At 31.0% G+C, this 19,545-nt stretch overlaps 2 protein-coding genes across 2 annotated transcripts; one reads left to right on the forward strand and one right to left on the reverse strand.

The window, feature by feature from the left end:
* Positions 1-9,694: 9,694 nt before the first annotated feature.
* On the forward strand, positions 9,695-15,219 carry LOC120090169 (phosphatidylinositol/phosphatidylcholine transfer protein SFH2). The gene is made up of 11 exons (XM_039047693.1): positions 9,695-10,172; positions 10,273-10,301; positions 11,144-11,227; positions 11,340-11,393; positions 12,076-12,153; positions 12,340-12,393; positions 12,740-12,799; positions 12,882-12,977; positions 13,250-13,351; positions 13,481-13,561; positions 14,691-15,219. The coding sequence occupies exons 1-11, from the start codon at positions 10,118-10,120 to the stop codon at positions 15,009-15,011; spliced, it is 1,014 nt and encodes a 337-aa protein (XP_038903621.1). The 5' UTR covers positions 9,695-10,117; the 3' UTR covers positions 15,012-15,219.
* Positions 15,220-15,542: 323 nt separating this feature from the next.
* On the reverse strand, positions 15,543-19,334 carry LOC120090168 (WEB family protein At5g55860). The gene is made up of 3 exons (XM_039047692.1): positions 18,559-19,334; positions 17,713-17,929; positions 15,543-17,579 (listed from the first exon to the last, which is right to left on the reverse strand). The coding sequence occupies exons 2-3, from the start codon at positions 17,890-17,892 to the stop codon at positions 15,798-15,800; spliced, it is 1,962 nt and encodes a 653-aa protein (XP_038903620.1). The 5' UTR covers positions 17,893-17,929; positions 18,559-19,334; the 3' UTR covers positions 15,543-15,797.
* Between the last annotated feature and the right edge of the window lie 211 nt (positions 19,335-19,545).

Consider the following 19,545-nt stretch of genomic DNA (forward strand, 5'->3'; position numbering starts at 1 on the left):
AATGAAAGCATTGTGTATCTCTAAAGACTCTTAAGGTACTCTACTATCTTCTTTGCTTCTTTTTAGCTTTGATTAATATCAAGCTTTCTTCTTCCTTGCCTTTTCTGATGCTAAATGAATAATACTTTTAGTTGATCGTATCCCTGAATATTTTGTTTTATTTTCATTTAGACCTTAAAAAAAAAAAAAGATAATGTTTTTTTCCAGGTTTTAAGATAATATCAAAATTTATTTTTCAAGTTCAACAAGATTTATTTTTCCAGGTATTCATTGATAACATTTACATTTTTTTATTACTAGGTAGTATATTTGGTTTAAATCATATTTTAGTCCCTCTTGGATTTTGAATCTTGTTCTATTTTGGTCTTTAAACTTAAAATATATTCATTTCAGTCCATAAACTTTTAAGAAGTGTTTATTTTTTGTCCCTACAATTAAAATTATGTTAAACTTTTCAACATAAATGTGAGGGAGTTTGTATTTTTTGGATGACTAGGCTCTAGATGTATTGAACAAGATGAAAGTGAAGTAAAATATCAATCAATATACACCAAAATATGAAATAGTCAAAATTTTAAACAAAAAAATGTCTTTTAAATTTTTTTACATTGTCACCTTATTCAAAATTGAAAATTTAGATTTTTTAATATAGCTAACTTTGGTAGTCTAGTCATCTAAAAATACAAATCACTTTGCCATTTTGTTAAAAAATTAACAAAATCTTAATATATTAGGGATTAAAATAAATATTTTTTAAAAGTTTAAGGATTAAAACGTTCATTTTTTAAATTTTAGGAACCAAAATAAAATAATACTCAAAATTTAAGGACTAAAACGAACCTTTTAAAAAATTTAGGGATAAATAAAATATTATTCAAAGTTGAGGACCAAAATCAAATTTAAACTATGATATTTTTATTGTAGTTTAGGTCTTTGTTTTTAGTTTTATATATTTTTAAATTTATGTTTGTTTCCTCTTAAATTTCTAATTATATTTTCATATTTTTAAAAAAATTATTGAAGTCTTCGCTAAAGTCTAAAAACAAATTTGGTTTATGGTAATTTACAAAGAGCAAATAGTTATCTATCGTGGAGTGCACTTTCACTAAGTTACCTAATGTCATGTTTAAGGGTCACTGACATGTGATTCTTCAATTTGTGCTGCTATCAAATTCGATTTTAGTCTTTAATTTCCTTCTCAAGTTGCCATTTTAGTGATATATATATGAGAGTAGTCAATAGCCCATTATTAGCTCGAACTCTCTTCACATTCAGAAATGAAAATGAAGAAACTAATAATATTCAAACGTTATATTACAAATTTAATTTATCAAAGTATTGATGTATTATTTATCAAATTGATTTTTATGTGTAATAGGGACTATAAACTTTCAATTTAATGTCTAGTAGATTTATGTTTTTTTTTTTTTTTAAAAAAAAAGCGTTGAATAGGTTAAGTACATATTTGACCTAAAATTGAAATTTTAGGTGCATATTGGATACGAAATTGAAAGTTTCGAGGACCTATTAGATATTCTTTTAAAGTTCAAGAACCAAATTCACAAGCTTGGAAGATTAAGAACTTATTAGACACATTCTAAAAATCATGGACCAAATATACACAAACTTAAAAGTTTATATTTGTAATTTAACATGGACGGAATACCCATTTGGGCATTACGAGTTCTAGATTTCAAATACCACATAAGATAACACATGGGGTTTCTCTCAAACCAATTGGCTATGAGGGTCATAATGAATGTATCTTATAAGGATCATGAATTCTTCTCATTTTTCCAATGTGAGATCTTCAATATGCTCTCTAAAGATGGTTCATCTCTGGATTCATCATTTTTAAGTTCAACAATATGTGGGGCGAGAAATTCAAACCTCTAACCTCTTAATCGAAAGTACACGCTTTATGCCAACATAAGTGGGCATGCTGAGAAATGAGAATCTCATACAACGAAAAGATAAAGAGACTTAACAATTATTATAAAATATATTAGTTATTCCACTCATTGTCAATTGGTTTGAGTTGAAACCTTGTGTTTATTTAATAGGAATTACTTCAAGAGTGTACATGATTCATACGACTCACACAATTCAAAGTTAAAATGATCAAGCTTCATTTCAAAATCATTTCAATTCTAAAAAATACTTAAGGTAGTTTTCAAAAATTGGCTTGGATTTTTAAAACATTCATAAAAATGTGGACAAAAATAGGAACTAGGTGAAAATAAGTATTTATAGGCACAATTTTCAAAGGGAAAAAACAAAACACTAAGACCTCATATGATAACTATTTTAGTTTTAAAAATTAAGCTTATTTTCTCTCAAAATCTTATCTGGTTTTCCTTTCTTAAGTAAAAGAGTTGAATTCTTAGCCAAATTCTAGAAAAAAAAAAAATAGTTTTCAAAACTTAGCTTGGTTTTTTAAGACATTGGGAGAAAAGTAGATAAAAAGACAAGAAATTTAGAGGTGAAAAAAGTATTCATAAGCTTAATTTTCAAAAAGTAAAAAATAGAAAACTAAATAATTACCTAACGGAGCCTAACCATTTGGCTTTTGTTTTTAGTTTTTGAAAATTAAGTTTATCAATATCTCTTTCACCTCTAAATTTATTGCTTTTTAGTTACTTTTTACCAATATCCTAAAAAACAGGTTAAGTCTTGAAGACTAAAAAAAGTAGTTTTTCAAAAACTTATTTTTGTTTTTAAATTTGGCTAATAATTCAAATCTTTTACATAAAAAATAAAGAGAAAATAAGTCAAATTTTTAAAAATTAAAAGCTAAATGATTATCAAATGGAGCTTATATTTGACATATGAGCGAAGAATCTAACAAGGGAGTGAGAACAATAGAGTATAAAAGCTTTCTTGGGTTGATAGCAACTAACCACAAAAGATAAAAGTTTCTTGCATTTCATTTCTTCTAATTATTCTTGAAAAGAAAATATAGAGTTGACAAGATGTAGTGATTTGGAATAATATATGTTGTTTACAAAATATGTTAATAGATTCTTGAAAATAACATTTCATATTTCTCTATCTCTAAATACCCTTTGACAAAAAATTGCAATGACTTTGGACTCTCTTGAGGAAGATGATATCATTATTGTTATTATTTTTAATGTCAATATGATATTAGATTCTTTACCAATATAATAAGGAAAAACAAAAAAAAAAAAAAAGAAAAAAAAGAAAAAAAAAAGAAATGAATTTTGGTGGTTTAATGGAAATCTTTCTCACATCAGAATCTTTAAAAAGTATCATATGAGTTGAGCCCTACCCTCACAGACAAACAATGAAGAACCCACTTGCATCCATGAGGAACATCACGAGCATCATTTTTTTTGCCCATAATATATATATATATATATATATATTTTCTCAATGATTGTAACTTTATTTTAAAATTTTTGGAAAACTATCCCGAGTTTTAAAGAATAGTTGCATTTAATTACTGAATTTTCAAAACGTCGAGTTTTTTAGAATAAATGCATTAGGTCACTCAGTTTTCAAAATATACTTTTTTAGTCTCCAAATTTTAAGAATAATTTTAAAAATTCTTTGAGTAATTTAGAGAATTTGAGAACAAAATTACCATTTGAAAACTTAGAGATCAAATGTACATGTTCTTAAAAAACGAAAACTAAAAAGTTACACTTTGAAATTAAGGGACCAAACACATTCTTCAAAACTCGGAGATAAAAAGTTTTACTTTTTTTTTTTTTTAGTACAATAGAAGTAGGGAGATTCAGAGCACAAATCCTTTGGTCACTAAGATATCCGTACATCAGTTGAACTATGCTCGATTTGGTTAAAAATTTTAATTTCATCCTAAGAGTTAACATCAAAACACATTATTTTATTAACCTAGTTTGAAATACTTTATATTTGGAAAAAATATCTTTTTGGTCCTTATGTTTTAGGTATGATTTCTATTTAGTCCTTAAATTTTGATTTTTGTTTCAATTTAATCTTTAGGTTTCAAAATATTATAATTTTACCTTTGACATTTTGATTTTGTTTCAAACACTTGGTCCCTAGATTTTAAGATATATATTTTTAACATAGATTTTTCACTAAATACTCATTTTCGGTATTTAGTGTTAATATATGTTAATAAATTTAAAATAATTAAAATAATTACAATGAATTAAGTTCCACTATTTTTCATCACCTTTAAAATTGAATTTAAATTTTCACTTAATAATTATTTAACATTAATTAAGAAACATTGACGTCAATGATTGAAAGTGCGTATTTAATGAAAAAATGATGTTAAAAATGTAACATTTTGAAACCTAGAAGTCAAATTGAAACAAAGCTCAAATCTATGAGTAAATTGCAACATTTTGAAACTTGGAGACTAAATTGAAATCAAACTCAAAACTTAATAACTAAATGTGTAATATTGTGAAACATAGGGACTAAATAAAAACTAGGTCCAAAATCTAGGGACTAAAAAGGTATTTTCCCTTTATATTTTAATTGAATGAAATATATATGTCTATCCAATTAATCTAATCTAAAAGCCAAACTGAACATAGTTCAATTAGCATACAAGCGTGCTAGAAATCATTAAGTCTATAATTTGAATCCTCCTACCTCATTATAATAATAATAATAAAAAAAAAAGAAACAAAATAATACCTAAACATCTTAGGATTTATTGCTTTGAAAATCGAATACTCATTTAATACTATCCTAATATTTAACAACCTCATAAAAACATCATTTAAATTTATACGTTATCATTCTTAATGGAAAAAAAAAAAACTTTTAACCTAAAAAAATCTATAACTAATAAGTGAAGTTGAAACATATAATCAACCCAAGCATAAAGTAATCGATACGTATTCTTTTTAAGTCGGAAGTTCAAATTCACACTCTATATTTATCATAAAAAAATAAAATTAAAGGGATTGATAATATAGACAAATATATATATATAGTACTATATATATATATACTATAATATATATGATTTAGTGATTTAGGCACAAGAAAAGAAGAGGTTTTCAATGGTTGAAAAAAGCTCATTGTGAGTGAAGGTGGATTCTTGGAGGCATTGAATTGGTTATACTTTAGATGGGTAGGGAGTATCAAAACTTCAGCATATATTCTACAATAAATAGTGAAGTGCTTGCCATTTACTTATAATTGAAAAGAGAATATTATTTAGAAATCTTATGTAATTTAATCATATCAAATCTAGGGACTCATGCACAATTTTTTTTTTCTTCCAAGGAGTGGGGAATCCAATTGAGGATGTAATTTTTTGTTTTTCCAATTTAAAGTTTGGGACCATGATTGAAAATAGGGATCGAGAATGTATTCTCTATTTCTGTTCTATGTCTATATCTCTAACTTTTTTCGTCTTTTTATTTTTTAGTTTTATATTATAACTTTTAGGTTCTTAAATTGAATAAACTGAAACTTTAGGGACCAAATACATCTATTTCTAAAAACTAATTAAAGAAAAGTATTTTTAGTATTTTTTTTCCAATAATCCAAAACTAATTTTCTCTCTATTTAACTTTAAAAATATATTATTAATATTTAATACTAAATTATTTTTTTTAAAAAAAGGAAAAAAGTAGTTGAAAATTTTCCTTCTTGAATCTATTCCCAAACTCACCTCCCACCCTCCAAATTAATAGAAATGATTGAAGGAGACAACACAGTATAACTAACAGTTTCGTATTTTGTTAGAGAGCTTGCAACTTTTTTAATTTATGCATCCAAAATAGTTATTAATTGGCAGTTGTATAGTTGTCAGATTGAGAAAATCTTTTTCCCTCAAAATCAAGGGTAAGACGGTTGACGCGTGAATCTTGCACATGTTCATCGTCGTTGCAAGTCTCTCATGGGCTTGACCTCTAACCCACTTCTCCTGGTTTGGTCTTATTTTTCGAGCTAACTTGCATGAAAGATCCTCGCACTAGTGTTGTACTGAGCCTACCATACTCTGATGCTTAAGTTAGCTGAATATACAAAAGTAAGGTTAGAGCCCTCCTTTAGAGATTACTTATTCTTCTTTTCGGAATCGTCAAATGAGACTATTTCTAGTGCCCTCCTTCTAGCTTGTGGTTATGTATAACTCAAGCGATGTTATGGTTGTTTATTACGCTTGAGCTTGTAAGCACCAGACCGAGCATAGCTTGGTTATTTATTGATTGGTATATATTTATCAGTTCGGCTGGTCGGCCCAAAACTTGAGGCTTTAACTTTTTCCTACTGAGATGTGTGTTTCCCTATGCTACCTTAAAGTTTCTCTTGGATTTGGACATCTTCGTGAGTTTTAGATCTTGTCTGCAACAACCTTCAACATTTGAGAAAGTTCTCTTAAGGGACATATAAAAAAGACATCTTTATCTTCACTCCTGCCCTATCAACATCTCTATTCAAATCCATAGCAACTGTTAATTAAATATTACTAATGCTACTCATGGAAGTAGATACTTTAATCTTAAGATCAGACAATTATTTGATGAAATTAATACAAATGTATTGAAGCAATTCCTAAGATTTTGCTCATATTATATAAAATATGAATTGAAGGGGACAAAATCTTAGAAGATGACAAGATGTAACATGCCATGTGATTGAATGAAGCATGGTATAGTCTTCTTGGCCTTATTGAAATATAATTTGTGTTGATTGCATACAAATTTGTTAGTCTTGTGGATGGGGAATTAGATTAAAGCATTCAAAATTCTTCCACATGGCTTTCAATAATGCCAATCTAATTCTAATAATCATCTATTCAATTCAAACTTTTATTTCATTTGGAACTTAGGGTTTCTTGGTTTTGGAATATTTTTTTATTTGAAATTATTTTAGGTTCCAATTATCAGGTCAATAATTTTTTATTTTTAAAAATTAAGCTTATAAATACTATTTTCACTTATAAGTTTTTTTTTTTTTTATTTCAAAATTTGTCACTAAAAAAAACATATTTTTATTTTTGAAATTTAGCTAGCCAATAATTCAAAAATTTCCTCGAGATAGATGTAATTCATTGTAAAAAAATTACAAAGCACAAGTAAAAAAGTTCTAAATATTTATTTTTTAAAATATTTTTAATATGAAATTTCAATTTTATGAATGATGAGAATGTTTTTCAAATATTTTTTTCTCCAAAGATTTTGAATTGTATCAAATAGATAGAGACAACAATAATTTGAGATTAATACGCAAACAAATCATAGAAGAGGTAAAAACAACGTAAAAGAAAACAAAAAAACATACAGAATAAAAACTCACACAAATTTTTTTTCCCTACAAAATCACTTCAAAATTAAACATGCTCTAACTTTTTAATGTGTAATTTTTAGTAGTTTACTTTCATGAGTACCCTATTTTTAAAAATAATTAAATCAATTTTTTTTAATTTGAAAATCATATACTTATAAAAGTTGCATTAGTTCTACATAAAAATTCTTTGTTTTAAATGACTCTTGGGAGTGCTAGAATATCAAGGCATGAATATACAACGTATTTATAGTTATATAGAATATTGTTATCTCATTATTATTATTTAAAAAAAAAGTGCTTAAATTTAATCATAAAAATATAAAAGCATATCCAATATGGATATGGAGATAGGAATATTAATGTCTTGAATTCCATTATATAGGTAAGGGTCATTATTTGTTGGATTCCCAATTGCATTACCAAATCAACATACGAGTAATTCGAGGAAAAAAAAACATTCCAAAAATTTTGTGAAAGAATAAAGGACATGCTTAGAAATAAAGTTAGCAAGATTCAAAATGTCGATGTCGACGAACACGTTGAAATCTCAACTTTACGAAAATGTATTGATAAAATATCGATCAAATGTCGATGTAAGTTTTAGAAAAATTATATAAATAAAATATTTCAGGCTATTTAAACAAGTTAACGTATTATTATTTATATTATATTTACGACATGATATTTCTTATTTTTATATTTCATGGATTATTTTATGATATAATGAAAATATCGATTTACCCTTCATGTCGATATCAACTCTACAGAAAAGTAGAAATATCGAAGAAAATACCGACATGTCGACGAAATTCAATAACATGAATTTGAGTTCAAAAAATATATATGTCTATATTTTGTTTTATATGTTACTAGAAACTAACTTAGATTCAATAAAAGGAACATTTTAAGCATAGGTTTGGTGTCAACTTGGATTTTGTGAGGATTGACGAGTTTGATGTCTATTTAGGCTCTTGAAATTTTAAAATGAATATTTTCATCATAAATTTAAAAAATGATTCTAAGAATGTCTCGACTTCATTCAATTGTTAGTTAACCTAATAGAATGTTGTCATGGAGTTGATGTTGAAATTAATTTATCGATATTGGTCAAACTAATCATCAATCCATTTCGAGATCAGAGGTTTGATTCTTTCATCCACATAATGTCAAATTTTTTTTTTTTATCAATGTTGAACTACGTGACCAATTTTTCTGCTCTTTCTCTCTCATTTCCCTTCTCTTTTATTCCTTCTATCAACATATTAATCTCTATGTCAACATTCGGTTAGACCAACTTAATGACCAAATTAAAAGAGATTAGAGACTTTTTATAATATTTTTTTTTAAAAAAAATTAAGGGATTAAAGTTTCTTTTTTGAAATCTAAAGACTAAAAAATTAGACTTAAATCTTCTGAATAAAAGTATATTTTGTTCCATTTTAAATCTAATTTTATTTTATTCTAAAAAATAATTCTATATAAAAAATCGATATGAGCATAAGTCAATAATTAAGAATAAAAGTTCTAATTTTTTAGCTATATTATTATATTATTTTTGTCAACAAGTGTATAGGTAAACTAAAATCGAGGTCAGAAATTCGATTCCTCCACTTTCATTTTGTCAAAAAATATATGTATTGCCCATATTTTTTAAGATCATTTTTATACGTTAGGTTTAGTAGAATATTACATGCCTTTTATATTATTATAAAAAACCACATCTATTCTAAAATTTAAATGGTCCGTGTCATGTTGACAAAAACATCAATGTCTTAATTTTATAAAAATATTAATTAAATATCAATATTGATGATTTTCTAACAAATTACAGAAGTAAAATGAATTCAAAAAATTATTTAAATTAACAAATAAACATCTTACACATTTTAAATTAATTAAAATGTTATTATTTATAATTTATATTCACATCAATAATATTTTGTTCCTTCTTTTATTTTCATATCAATCTTCTTACCAATAAGGACATGAACTTCCAAAAATATAAATAGAAATGGGACACTTCCATGTAAATTCAAAACCTTACTTAAAAAATAACCTTTATTTAAAACAAAAAAAATTAAAATATCATTTTAGACTCTATACTTTAACGTTTTTGTAATTTTAGTACATATACTTTCAATAAATCTTAAATTTAATCTTCAATGTTAGTTTATTGTTGATTTATTAAAAACTTTTTGTTATCTCGAAATATTTTTACTATAAATTTTAAAAATATATTTACAAATTATATTAAATTAAATAAAAATTATTTTTTATTTAACCAATTTCGAAAAAAAATCAACTTTCATAGATTAAATCTAAAATTTATTGAAAATATCCTAGACTAAAATTATACCAATTATAGGAAGGAAAATGTCAGTTTAACCAAACAAATTGATATTATTTTAATTACAACTTATTTATTTTTTGTCAGCAGCTTCCGTTTTCTAGCAATCAGCATTGATTGAGAGAGGATTTTGGTGTTTAATTTTAGATTTTGTAGAACAAACGCTTGTTGTTGTTGAAACTTGAAATTCTAATTTTTGAAGCTTAAAACCAAAAAACCCAAGTGAATTTCCCTCTCATTCTCACTCTCTTCATCATCATCTTCTTCTTCTTCTTCATCTTCAAATCAAACAATGTTGTTGCTCTCACTCTGATCCTCCTTCCACCTTTCATTCCCCCAGATTTGGTTGAACCAACTCTGAATCTCATCACTAATTATTACTTGGAACGAGGATCATATTTGAATTTGAAACAAACCCACTTTTCCTTTTCTTTCCATTGCCTGGTTTTGAGATTCCTTCTCTCTTTTTGCCCAAGTTTCTGCTAAAGAAAGGTGAAAGAAGAAATGGGTATTGCCAATCGAGAAGCCATGAAGCAGTTTCAACTGCTAATGGAGGAAGGTAATCCCATTTCCTTGTAGTTTCATCTTGTTCTGTTCTGTGATGGATATTTGTGACCTGACATTTTTCTCTCTCTAATTTTCTTTGTAACGCCCAACAGTCGATGGATCAATGAAGAACACATTTGAGGTTTGTTCTTTGATTTTGATCTTTACTGCTGGATCTGTTTTTTTTATTGGATAATGTGAATAAAACAAAATGTATTGCGACATTGGTCGGGCTTTTCGATCTAAAAGCTTTATAAACGCAAACTAGTATATAGAAGGTTAATTGCTCAATCGCAGCTTCAATTATTGAATCGTAAATTTCTCTTTGCCTTAGATCTGAATCTATTTTTTTGGCTGTTGGAGACAGTGGTTTCGTAACATTTTATAATCATGAATGACATTCATTCTTGGTAGGAAATAGGGCTGCCTTGCAATTGAAGCTAGAATAAATTTTTGTTGTCCAGAGAAATCGATTGATTTTTTTTTCTCCTTAACCAAGATCATGATTTGGTTGATATGGGATCAAGTCTTATGAATAGGTTTGAAGATCAAATTGTTGTTAATTTAACTGCCTGGACGAATGAAGATTTGTTGATTTCTGGGTGAAGTAGTTTAAAAGGGTTTAACAAGTTAATTTCTCCAGGCTTTGTAGGATGAATTGAACTGGTAGGCACTCAAGTTAGAATCTGGAAATTGTTGCAGGATTGTTTTGATGTTTGCATTGATAACAAAAATGAAGGGTTAAGAGATTTCTGGATGTAAAAGTAATGCAAGCTATTTTCTGGAAAAGAAGTTGAGCTTGTTGAAGATTGCCAATAATAATGAGAAAGAAACTTGTTCAGTTATAATATTTGATTCCAAAATGTAACTGGGATGATTACAAACTTCCTTACATTGGAAATGATTTGCATTTTGTTACTGTTATTGAATAAAATTGTACTTTAATTGCATAACTGACTGAATTGAATATCTTATTATCTCCAGAATATGCATCAAGGTCATCCAGCTGAAACTTTGGAACGGTTTCTGAAGGCCAGAGACTGGAATTTAGCTAAAGCCCATAAAATGGTTAGATAAGTCGGTTAGCTTAGTAGTTTCAATTTTCTGTTAAATTCTCTTAGCATTTTTTGTCTGTTTCACATTCACTCACTTTTGGTTTGTTTTGCTTCGGAATCTTCAGTTAATAGACTGTCTACATTGGAGGATACAAAATGAGATTGATAACATATTGGCGGTGAGTTTTTCCCCCCTTCTGTTATTATTGAATAAATGTGTCATTTTTTATAATTCCTTTGATTCCCCTAGTTATGTGTATTGTAATACATTTTTTATTTCCATCAGTAGAAGAAAATTGAAAAACATAAATGTAGAGACAACCATTACAAGATATGCCTTTATAACGTCAAATGCCAATGGTAAACTATCTTTTCCCCCCAGAGAATATGTAAAAAGCATTAAAAGGTCAAGTTTCTGGCAATTATCACTACAAATAGAAACAAAAAGAATCAGGAAGGTGGAGGAGAGATCAAACATCTTGTTTGTCTCTATTCAATGCCACAAAAGCAAGAAAATGGAAAAGCTAGCAATTGTTATAGTAGTCTCAAGTCTGTCTTTTTCATTCCTACATTTGCAACGCAAGAGTCTTAACTTCAGTTAATCTTTTGATAAATTTGATACCCTAGGCTTTTTTTACAACATTTATGTCTCTATGTAAATCATGGATTAATTGTAACATATAACTCAAGTTTTTTTTTTTTTTTTAATTTTTAAATTTTAATTTTTTATTATTAAGCATACTGACAATAGTAAACCAGAGGTGGTACAATATGTCTCATCACTATTCTATGTTGAAGTTTTCAGGTTACTTTTGGCTTTACATACGTTTACAAGTTTTAATTTATCTCCTATTCTTACAGAAACCGATCATTCCTCCTGAGTTATACAGAGCAGTGCGAGACTCTCAGCTAGTAGGATTGTCTGGATACTCAAAAGAGGTACATAAATTGAATCATGTTGTCTTTCAATATTTGATATTTAATACGTTTCCAGTTATCCAACTAGCAACATGAATTATATTTTGCTACCGAGAAGTAAATCAACTTTTCTTCCCTTGGGTAGGCTGCTACATTTTTCCTCCCTCATTAATTTATTCCTCTTTTCCACTGAACAATATTTTCCAGGGTCTTCCTGTCATAGCTGTTGGTGTTGGTCAAAGCACATTTGACAAGGCATCTGTAAGGATTTACTTCCCTCTGTGTACCATCTCTATCTTGATCTTTTCTTAAAGCTTAGAGAATGGAAATCCTAGTTTTGAACAAGACATGATCAAATAATATGCACAGATCAAATGCATGACATTGCAGCTATGAAACTTTCTGCAACTGTGTGCACATTAACTATATCTGTGATAGAATTCATTACATTGAGCAATGTGCATATACATTCACTACATTTGTCGTGATATCATGGATAATAAGGTTAATTGATGTCACATCACATCTGCTAGAAGCACAAGACTTCAATAACCATTTAATTCCATTAAAATTTCAAAGGATATTTACATGGGTTCTTTCGTTTTAGGTTCATTATTATGTGCAGTCCCACATCCAAATGAATGAATATAGGGATCGCGTTGTGTTGGTAAGTATGTAAGATTAAGACCGTTTAATCATTTTGCTGGCTAATAAATGTTGCTTAATATAACATGCTCTTTTTGCTGTAGCCTGCTGCGACAAAGAAGCATGGGCGACACATAAGCACCTGCCTCAAGGTTTTGGATATGACAGGGTTAAAGCTTTCAGCATTAAATCAAATAAAGGTACTTAGCTCTTTATACGTCACAACATTTCCTTACCTTCAGCCTTATTTTTGGAATCAAACGTTCACAAACATGACAAGCCTAATTTAGTCAAACTTCAGTTGACAGAATGCATTTTCTATTTTATCATTGATGTGAAGCTTACAATACAGTTGCTTGTTTACTCGTTGATCTTTTTTTCTCCGGCAGCATATGCTGTTGGTGCTTCCTTCTACGAAAACATTTGGTATTAGTAATATGCTAATTATGTTTTTTTTCCCCGGTTAATGCAGCTTCTGACTGTCATATCCACCATTGACGACTTAAACTATCCCGAGAAGACCGATACTTATTACATTGTAAATGTTCCATATGTATTTTCTGCTTGCTGGAAGGTGTGTGCCTATATTAATTCATGTAGAAGTATTCTCGATATACTTACTGTATCAGAAAGAAAAAGAAAATCCTGGGACGGTAAGCCATTCGAAGGGAATGTGAATATGATTTGTTGACCTTGCTGACAGGTCGTAAAACCTCTTTTGCAAGAAAGGACAAGGAAGAAAATCCAAGTGCTACAGAACTGTGGACGAGATGAACTACTAAAGGCAAGCTTCCTTTCTCTGTTGTTACTTTTCACCCAGTATGATTACCATTTCGACATGAAATTCTCTCTCTCTCATCCTTTTAGAGAAGAAAAAAGTCACCCCATATTAGTGGAATGGACATAAAACATCTCTTACTGAAAGTTACAGTTCCACTAAGCTGACATTGACATTTGGTACTATACTACAGCATCACCATATCTTTCTATCCTTAGAAAATCTGGAAAATCTCAATCTAAAACGAATCATCATTGTATTTCTCACTCCATGATACATGTTAATTCTACAATACTGAGATTCACTTATGATGGAACCGAATCATCAACTGTGGATAGGATAGCTGCTTTCTTGGTGGTTATACAGTGGATGTCGAACCCAGCCTGATATCCATATGGGTCCGTTCCATGTTGATTAGGTTCATCCTTGCCTCTTTAAATTTCAAAACTACATAAAGTTGCAGGGTTTAAGCTGGACAATACGGTTCAATTTTGTTTGGAACCGATACCTTGTTTTATAAAGATTACAAGAACTGTCAATCAAATATTGTTAGAAACTAAACCAATTGTCCAACCAAAACTGATGAAAACCAACTAAGAACTTTGATCAAATTGCATTGCACTAAATCAACTGAAAGTAATTAGAACCAGCCAGTTCATTTGGTTTTTGTCAGCTTTTCAAACTTCAATTCTGCACTTTAAAGTTATAATTCTAGTGGTGATTGATACGAAAGTTTCCATTACTATAAGAGTTACATACTTTTTTTGTTCACACCATAAATTTGTCTTTATAAATATTAGTGGACCTCACATTAGTATCAATAGACCCTACCCTATTTTTAAAAGCATGCTTACGTGGCACACAATAAATTGAGGGAGTATGGAAAATTTTTCATACTCCCATCGTACTAGAAATTTTTTTGAGATTGACTTAGAGCTCTTGTGAATCTAGATGTTTCTGATCAGATTTGACCTGTCGGTTGTTACCTGCTCTCATGCTTTACAACTCTTGACATCTTCAACTCCCCCCCTATAGTAGAAGTTGAAAATTTAAACAACTATGTGTTATCATTTAGTGCACTAATTTAATCCTTAACATCAATTTTCTTATTTTAAAGTTTGGAACTCAATTGCAGGTAATGGATTATGCATCACTACCACATTTTTGTCGAAAAGAAAAATCAGGATCATCTCGGCATGCTGAGAATGGAAATACAGAAAACTGTTTCTCCTTTGATAGTGCATTCCATCAACAACTCTACAATTACGTTCAGCAACAAGGTGCTGTTAGGGAGTCGATTGTACCAATCAAACAAGGATCATTCCATGTGGATTTCCCTGAACCAGATCCAAGAGATGTCGAAATCGCCAGAACGATAGAAACAGAGTTCCATAAGTTGGAAAATCACAATGCACTCAGTTATTCTATGAATGGCCTTCAAGTCAATGGAGAATGAATGTAGAATACCAATCATGTCTTGGAAACTACAAGCCTCTTGTTCTATTATTACATTTAGGATAAAGCTCCTGCTTCCAATTTCATATGTAATAGAAAGTTTATTTACACTATCTGCTGCATTGGTACACATCTCTAACCTATGCTTAAGGCTGGTCTTGTTCGAGATGACATAAAATGAAATGATTCAATGCTCTTATTTCGATTTCTCAAACTAAACTAAAAAAATCCATGAATTAAAGATCTAAGTGCACATGGTCCGAAAGGGGCAAAACTTTTCAACATTTCATCGTTTTCGAGAAGAGACATCTCATTTCATTTCATTGAAATTTAACATCAGCAGCTGATTAAAACATATAATAACACCTTCCATGTACAACGAACCAAGAGAATTATGGCTGAAACAAGACCCCCTGGCTTGTCAAACTAGGCACTTCATTTGCCGATTATGCATTTCCAGTTAAAGAGATAGGTTGATATGATTAGTAGTAACAAATGTTGATATGATTAGTAGTAACAAATGATCCATCCCTTTTCAGCTCAGTAATCCAATCATACCTTGATTAGCAAACAAATTTCCGTTAGCAGATAGAAAATCTCAATACAATATGCTTCGATCAATAATCTAACAAACCAGCCCATATACAAAATCACTCATCCATGTTGCTTACAAGGTCATTTTTGGTTACCTGAGCACAAATTTACAGGCAACAAAATGTACACACAATGATTATATGTTCCCCCACCTGAATACTAAAAGTAACATGAAAGTCAAGCAAAAGAAATATCACGTAGACTTCTCACCAGGCAGGTAGGAGGGCGATCCACCCTCGACTTGGTTCTTTTTCCTAACAAATAAGCCGCTGAGGTTCGGTAAAAGCACCTTCTTTGAGAAGGTTTTATCTTTCTCCAATTTTTTGGACTCAACTCTTTTCACTGTTGTGCTCTGCTTTTGAATCCTATTGTGGGTTGGAGATGATTCCAATGACACCTCTGTTTCAGCCAAAATTCTTGATGCAGCTTCTACCGCTTTTTTCTGCTCTCGCTCACGCCACCTCCGTAGCTCTCCTTCCACAGCTTTCTTAGCTGCTTCTGCCATATTGGCTTTCTTTGAAGCTTCCTCAGTTGCAGTCTTCATATCCTCAATTTCCTTCTGGGATGCTTCTAGCCTTTTTAGAACTTCATTTTCACTAGCCTTCACAGCTTCAACCTGAGCTAATGCAGCAGCTACTTTCATTTCTGCTAATGTGTCAGACTCCTCAACTTTCCGGCTTAATGACTCAAACTCTTCCCTGGAGATGGTGATGTTAGCGCCTGACTCTGAAGTCGAAGCTCGTGCAGCATTGGTTCTCTCAGACAGTACCTTAATCTGATCAAGGGCCCTACCTTCCGCTGCTTTTGATTCTTCAGCTTCATCCAGTGCAACTCTCAGCTGCTTCTCAGCATCTTCCAATGCTATTCTGGTGGCTTCTGCTTCCTTCCTCAAATCTTCTGCTTTATTATTCATTTCTTCTGCTCCCCGTCTAGCATTTTCAGTTTCTGACGACAGCTGGTTAAGAGTTGAGAGCATCTCTTCACAAGCACCTCTTGCTTTAGATTCTTCTGTGAGGTATGCTTCAAGTTCAGATTTGCTCTTCCGGAGCTTGACATGCAAATTCCCAGCAGTAGATTCTGCCTCTGCTTCTTTCTCCTTGAGTTCAGAATGCTCTTTCCTCACATTTTCCAGTTCCAACTTCAGAGCTTCAACCAGGTTATGGAGAGTTCTTTCCTCTTCAGCCACTTTTTGTAGGGACTCTTTTGCATCATCAAGCTCTGAGGTGACATTCTTCACTGAATCTAAATCCAACGCCTTTTTATCTTCCATTTGTTTCTGCAGTTTCCCAATTTCATTCATCGTCTCGCTCAACTGCAATTCAAGATTCCGGGTGAGATCAGGGTCAATTTCCTTCTGCAAAGAAAACAATTTTTTTGCCGAATCTTCAAGAGCCGCTTTATAAGACTGCCTCTGGATGTCTTTCTCCACAAATATTTTTTCTTGCTCTTTATGTGCTTGCAGGGATGCAAGCTTGAGCTTTTCAATGGACTCCCGTGCAGCCAAAATTTCCTCAGAAAGTTCATTTGCTTTCAGCTTGTGAGTTTTGACCGATTCCTCAGCCTCCGCCACCTGTTTCAATGCAGCTACTTTTGCTTCCAAAGATGCATCAGAATCTTGACGGATTTTCCTCAATTCTTGCTTTGCAGCATCTAGTTCTCCGATCACTACATTGTACTGATCTCGGGTAGTTTCCAAGTCTTGTTTCCAAGCACAATCATTTCCAGAATGATTGCTTCCATTTGTCTCCTCAAACTGCTTTGCTCGAGCCTTGGCAACTTCTGAGTCCTTGATGGCTGATTCTTTCGATTCCCTCAGCAATTGCAGCTTCTTGGTCAGGTCATCAACAGCTCTTTTAGTATTTTCAAGCTCAACAAGTGCTTCAGATTTGGTAGTTTCAGCATTCTTTAGCTGATCCTTTAATTTGCTCAGTTCTTTTTCTGCCAAGTGGAGTTGAGTCTCCTTTGCAAACACTTTCTGTAGACAACAAGAACCAAAAAAATTACCAACACAATACAAACTGTTTTACTTCACCCCTTTGTGGAAGAAAATAAAACCTCAAAAAAAAAAAGCTGCTAGATGAACTTCTTAAATGCACAAAAATAAGCACCTCTGCAGAATGAGGTTGTTTCGCCTTCCTCACAATCATTCGTTCTCCCGAAAAAGCACCTTCACCAAACAAGTTAACAGCGTCTTTAACAGACTGGAAAGGTGCACTAGTGTCAATCTCTCCTACTTCTACTTTGGCATTAGGTGAGTGAGTCGCAATTTGATGGTCCTTCGCACCCATTTTACTTTTCAGTTTCCAAGTATTATGCAAATTCTACCTGTTAGAACAAATCAACATCAGGTTCAAGGTGAACCTATATACGAACAACTTACAGCTACATAGACATGAGACATCCAATCCACTCGAATCCTCCAACATTCTCCAAACATAAACGTTATTTTCCATCTTCCTAAACTATATCATCTCTAGGAACATAGAGAGATGGCTGCATATGTTCAGAAGGCCATTATTATTCATTACAATGAAGCTGGAAAAACTTACCTGGATCTCAACATGCAATAACAATCACTAAAAGTTCAGAAGATCATGAAACTAAAAATTTTGCAGGGCAGTAACAAAGCTACATAACTCGTGTCAATGATCCACAACAATTTTTACAATTTTTCATGACAATATCAAGATCAAGAGTAACTATCAAGAGAAGTTCCCTATCAATATCAGAAACGGACCAATCAATCAGAGAAAATTCTTTAGTCAAACAAACCCCATAACAGCCCAACATTTTTAAACTACCAAAAAGCTTCCATGAAAGCCATTTCAAGCTCCATATGACTAAAAACTTCCAGCCAAACTCAAGAATTTGAGAGATACTTGATGAACAATCATGTCAACACAAAAAAACCAATAAGAACAGAGGATAAATCAAAAGAAGAGTCGGAAACAAACCTCAAAATTACTCAGCCAGAAACACAAAACACCAAAAAGCCAAGAAGATATGAAACCCTAGAAACGATCAAAACACCACGCGAAAGCGCCAAAAGAAGAGTCAGCTATTCATCACAAAATCAAACAACCAAATCGTCCACCATATTAACAAAGAAGCTCCATCAAACCCACAAACCCTTTTAACACAAACCCACAAAAAGATCGAACAAAAAAACACTGGGTCAAGAAAACAAGGGATTTCTTCGGTATTTCAAACCCAAAAAACCAGTACCCAACAATCGTATCACAAGAAAACGCAAAAGGGTATTCCCAAAACGATACAATACGTGAAACGCAGTATCGATTTGAGAAGAAAAAATGGCCAAAGGAACCGAGGGATTCTTTGTCGAAGGAGCTTCAATTGAAAATGGGTTGTTTTTGTTTCAGACAAATTTTGAATCAGAGAATAGTCAGACACGCATGAAGGTGGGGAAAGAAAAGAAGAAACGAAGAAGAGCCAATATCCTCTACAATGTCTTCCATGCTGGCGCGTGATCTTCGCTGTGATTTTTCCAAAAAGTTTCATCTTTTTCACCTAATAATGGACAATCATGACCCACATCATTGATCCAATTACCCCTTTCCAAGATTTACAGAAGAAAGGCTCAGAGATCATGGGGTGGACTTGCTTTCACACGATCACAGCTTCCATGGATTGTATGAAACTTGGAGCCTCACTTCACTTTATAGGTAGATGCAAGAAATATGTGAAATTTTTTGGTTTTATCTCAATCATTTTGTATTGAATAGTTTTTTCTTTTATGAAAGATTATTGTATATAGAAAAAAGGTGGGAGGCTCAAAGTATTTGTTTTTATATGTTAAGGGAAGATGATGGAGCCCTTCTCTTTGTAAATTATGGTTGTTTCTTTTGTCACACCAACATGGACATGGGACAAACCTATTGTTTCTTTATTACATGGGCCTATCATATTCTCTTCCCTTGCTT

Source organism: Benincasa hispida, chromosome 11 (assembly GCF_009727055.1).
Source record: "Benincasa hispida cultivar B227 chromosome 11, ASM972705v1, whole genome shotgun sequence".
In the NCBI taxonomy this organism is placed as follows: Eukaryota; Viridiplantae; Streptophyta; class Magnoliopsida; order Cucurbitales; family Cucurbitaceae; genus Benincasa; species Benincasa hispida.

Coding starts and splice junctions, on each gene's coding strand:
- LOC120090169 (XM_039047693.1), top strand. CDS start 10,118: ATGGGTATTGCCAATCGAGAAGCCATGAAGCAGTTTCAACTGCTAATG. Junction 11,394..12,075: donor AGATTGATAACATATTGGCG/GTGAGTTTTTCC, acceptor CTATTCTTACAG/AAACCGATCATTCCTCCTGA. Junction 12,800..12,881: donor ATAGGGATCGCGTTGTGTTG/GTAAGTATGTAA, acceptor TTTTTGCTGTAG/CCTGCTGCGACAAAGAAGCA.
- LOC120090168 (XM_039047692.1), bottom strand. CDS start 17,892: ATGGGTGCGAAGGACCATCAAATTGCGACTCACTCACCTAATGCCAAA. Junction 17,580..17,712: donor AACAACCTCATTCTGCAGAG/GTGCTTATTTTT, acceptor TGTTGTCTACAG/AAAGTGTTTGCAAAGGAGAC.